The sequence below is a fragment of the Camelus dromedarius genome, chromosome 3, assembly GCF_036321535.1.
Source record: "Camelus dromedarius isolate mCamDro1 chromosome 3, mCamDro1.pat, whole genome shotgun sequence".
Classification (NCBI taxonomy): domain Eukaryota; kingdom Metazoa; phylum Chordata; class Mammalia; order Artiodactyla; family Camelidae; genus Camelus; species Camelus dromedarius.
The window spans coordinates 9,545,191-9,549,280 of record NC_087438.1 but is presented as its reverse complement, the minus strand read 5'-3'; the positions used below and the strand labels follow the sequence as shown (position 1 = coordinate 9,549,280).

The 4,090-nt window shown below is 41.7% G+C and overlaps 1 protein-coding gene across 1 annotated transcript; it reads left to right on the top strand.

The window, feature by feature from the left end:
- The first annotated feature begins 2,022 nt into the window (after window positions 1-2,022).
- CD24 (CD24 molecule) lies at window positions 2,023-3,159 on the top strand. Its single transcript, XM_064484611.1, is given in 3 exon segments — window positions 2,023-2,147; window positions 2,849-3,083; window positions 3,085-3,159. Coding segments are annotated over 3 exon segments (435 nt in total).
- Window positions 3,160-4,090: the final 931 nt, after the last annotated feature.

Sequence of the window (4,090 nt, the reverse complement as noted above, 5' to 3'; positions counted from 1 at the left end):
AAATGCTTCAATAGTTAATAAACTTCCCTATCTCACAAACATCAGCTATAATATTAAGATGAACATGTCATTTATTTATTAGTGCATGCAAATACCAAGAGAAGTTTTTGTATCATAAACAGCAACTATTTATTAGCAAATTTGGAAATGTATCATGAGCATATTTTCAAAAAAATCTCTGAATATGTGGTAACATGTGTCACTCTGTTTTGTTGGCTTCCCAAAGGTTAAGCACCATATTTTACCTTCAAAATAGTACTGTATTTTAGTTTCAACAGTCAGCTCTTTATTGCAAACCATTCATAAAAAATGTATGCTTACCAAAATCCAGTACTGGCCTCGAGCAGACAGGACAAGGGTGGCCAGAGTGGTAGTTGCTAGATCATGAAGACAAATTAGCTGTTATGTTGCCAAGAGTATAAATTGCTCTTGGCCATGTGGATGTCCCTCTTCTAGTCTATCAGTGCTTGGGGCAGGGCGGTGCAATGACACCCTGAGGAGCTGAGAACAGGCAGCTGGTCACAAAAATTGGACATGCACTAATTTAATATAAGTTTTAGTGACATGGAAGATTCTCAGAGATCCACTGGGGAGTGGTGACTTGAATGGGAAATTGGATACTAAAGCACACAAATGAAGCAGCACAAATATGTCCCTTCTCTTTCTGAGACATGTGTTAAAGCAGGTAATTATTTTTAATGGTCTGTAAAAACAGTGAAAAAGTCTTTGGTTGAGCAGCTGAAAGGAAAGGCTTCACTCATTACCCCTTTCTAGCTCTAGCTCTATTGATGCCTCTCTCTCTCTCTCCTCTCTCTCTCCATTTCTTTTTTCCTAGGGTTGTGGTTTTAGGGTAGGCACACAGAGGACTTGTTGTGTTACAGAGTAGTTGATAAAGAGGTAAGGAAGGGTCCACTATATGCTCTCCTGTCACCAAGGATGCAGGAAAATATTGAGATATTAGAATAAAAAGCCAGTGGTTTGAGGAGAGTCATCCTAAGAGAGTGGACTTTGGCCAAATTTCTACCCACTCTTATTCAGTTTTAGGTGTGGGTCAGTGGGCTAACTTTTGAATTCCTGATATGTTATCAAACCAAAGAGGTTCCTATGCCTGATGTACAGCAAAGCCAATCTACTGACTCTGGTTGACACAGGAGAAAGTATAGCGTTTATTGCAGGGCCAAGCAGGGAGAACGGGCAGCTCATGTTCAAAAGGTCCAAACTCCCTGATGGCTTACAGAAAGGGGTGTTTAAAGGCAAAGTGACAATCAGTTTGTGGACATCCTTCTGATTTATTGGTGGTGAGATAACAGGGTAGTGTTTTGGGAATTTCAATTATCAACCTCTGGGTCCTACCGCCTGGGGTCTACCTGCTGGTGGTCAGCATGCAGTTAACTTCTTCCACCTGGGTGTGGGGGTGGGGTTAATATCTGCAAAACAACTCAAGGATATGGCTCAAGATATCTATAAACCTTGAGGAGGAACTAAATGTCCTTGACTTTGTCTCATGGTTAAACTGTAATTATTTTGTCTGGCTTGACTGATATATATATATATATATATATATTTTTTTTTTTTTTTTTGGTTTGTTTGTTTATGTATTTCTTTCTTAGATTAAATTTGCTCTTTGGAACTTGAGGAAGGCCTAGGAGGCTAAAGCTTTTCTGCAAACAAGAGGCAGGGGACACTGGAGGGTCTCTCCCCAGGAAGGTCCCACAGGGTCCTGCTTGGTTTCAGATGAAGGAAGAAAAAGAAGTGGAGAGAAGAGAGCAAAGAAGAGGGAAGCAAAAGGTGATTGGTGAGTAGGTTCTAAGATGGACCTTAGGGATCCCCAATTCATGGTATTTATGACCTCCTGTATTCCCCTTCTCCTAAGGGTAGTCCTACAGACACGATTCTAATGAAGAAATGATGGAAAGCAATTTCCAAGATAAGGTTACAAAGAAACGTGGCTTCTGACTTGGGTGTCCTTTCTCCCTCCGCCCCTCTCTCCCAGGACCCTCGCCCTGGAAGAAGCAAGCTGCCATGTTGCAAGAAGTCCTGTGGACAACCCCACACGGCAGAAACCGACGTCTTCGGTCAATAGCTAGTGAGGACCTAAGCCCTGCCAACAGCCATGTGAGTGTGGCTGGAGGAGAATCCTCCCCAAGGCAAGCCTGGAGCTGACTCCAGTCCCTGGTGACCATTTAATTGCAGCCTTGTGGGAGACCTTGAACCAGAGGTCCGGATCTATATATATATGTAACATGTGCATACGTATAGATTTACTGTAGGAACAGGTTTCATGTTATTCTGTATATAACAGGTTATGTAGGCAAAAAAGTGCCATGATTTGCAGTCTGCCAGCTGGAGAGCTAGGAAAACCTGTGGTTTAATTCAGTCTTAGTCTGGAGGCTTGAGAATCATGGGGGCTGATGGTGTTAAGTCCTGATCTGAGTCTGAAAGCTTGAGAGCCTGGAACCCCAACGTCTAAGGGCGGGAGAAGATGGATGGGTCAGCTCAAGCAGAGAAAGCAAACTTGCCCTTTCTCTGTCTTTTTGCCTTTTTCTCCTATTGTTTTTATCTGCAAAACTATGTATTATACTTTCAGGTTTCAAAAAACTATCTTTGTAGTTCAAGGCTTGTTTGCATGCTGACCCTTTGAAGCTCAGGCCTTCCAGCCATACCAAATATTTCCTACCTCTTTGTCATTTATCACTCATCAGTTTCCATTATCACTCAATCTTTTGAGGGACTCTGATCTGGACTTATGAAATTTATAATAAATTTCATTGTCACGGTCCCTAAGCTGGTCTGTGTGGGTGTGTCTGTTTGTAAGTTTAATATGCTCTCACACACTGGATCCTGCCAGTGCCCCCAGAGAGGCAGGAGCCGTCCACACACCTGGCATCCTGTGGGACCTGCCGTGCACTGAGGGAGCAAACACAGGCAGAGTGGTGGTGGCCGGGCTCGGACTGCAGCTGCTGCTCCTGCCACTGCTCTTGCTTATGCAGATTTATTCAAATCAAGCAACTGGTGCACCACTTTCAAGTAGCTCCTCCCCGACTACCTCGGCTGCACCAAATCCAGCCAATGCCACCACCAAGGTCAAGTGACGGCGCTCTGCAGTCAACAGCCAGTCTCTTCGCGATCTCGGGCTCCCTTGTACATCTCTATTGTTAAGAGACTCAGGCCAAGAAACATCTCTACTTCCCCATCTTCTAAGCTCAATTCAGATGGCATCTAGACATCCAGTGTGACAAGGAATAAAACAGGTCTTCCTCGAATGAATCTGCTCATTCCACACCTCATTTTATTGACAGAAAATGTTGAGGATCCCAAATTTGATGGGTTTGAAGAGCATGTGAAAGGTTTAACTAGACGATGAATGCCAATGTTAAATCTGCTGGAGTTTTCTGTACAAGATGGAGAGACAACATCCAAGATTAGTTAAGAGATGATTTCCTTAAATATGGTTCAAGAAGCATGGACATATAAAACTCTACTTTGCAAATGAGAATGGATTTTATCTTACTTACAGATAAAGGTTGGGATGTGGAACAGAGATTCAGTTTTCATTTGGTTCTTTAAATTTACAAGGCCATAAGACAATTAGGTAATACAGAAGGCTTTCGTGATTCTATTTATATGTACATTGGAAGGTGTTACTGTAAATCCTCAGTTTCAGCAGCACTAATTCAGTGCCGATGTACTCTAGATAAAGTTTTATGTTAAACTATCACTGTTCTCTTGGGAACTGAACTCTTTCCTCTGGGGCTTTGGATTTGACATTGAGTTTGACTTTTGATACAGTAATTGACATGTGCCAGGGCAATGATGAGTTGGAATCTACCCCAGAAGCATAATGATTACATGTTGCTTATATTCTTATCAACTATTCTCATTCAATAAGAGCACGAGATTCTTTTAGCTACACTGATAACAAAGAGGAGAAGTACATTGACCTCAACTAATTTCAAAATGCTTTTTATTTCTGCATCTGTTGAATACTTTTTATGGGTTTTAAGAATTATCTGTTTTGAAGGTAAAATTGACTAATCTTGAAATTAAAAAGGCAAATAGGTGAAGGAGCCAAACTGTAAATCAAGTATTT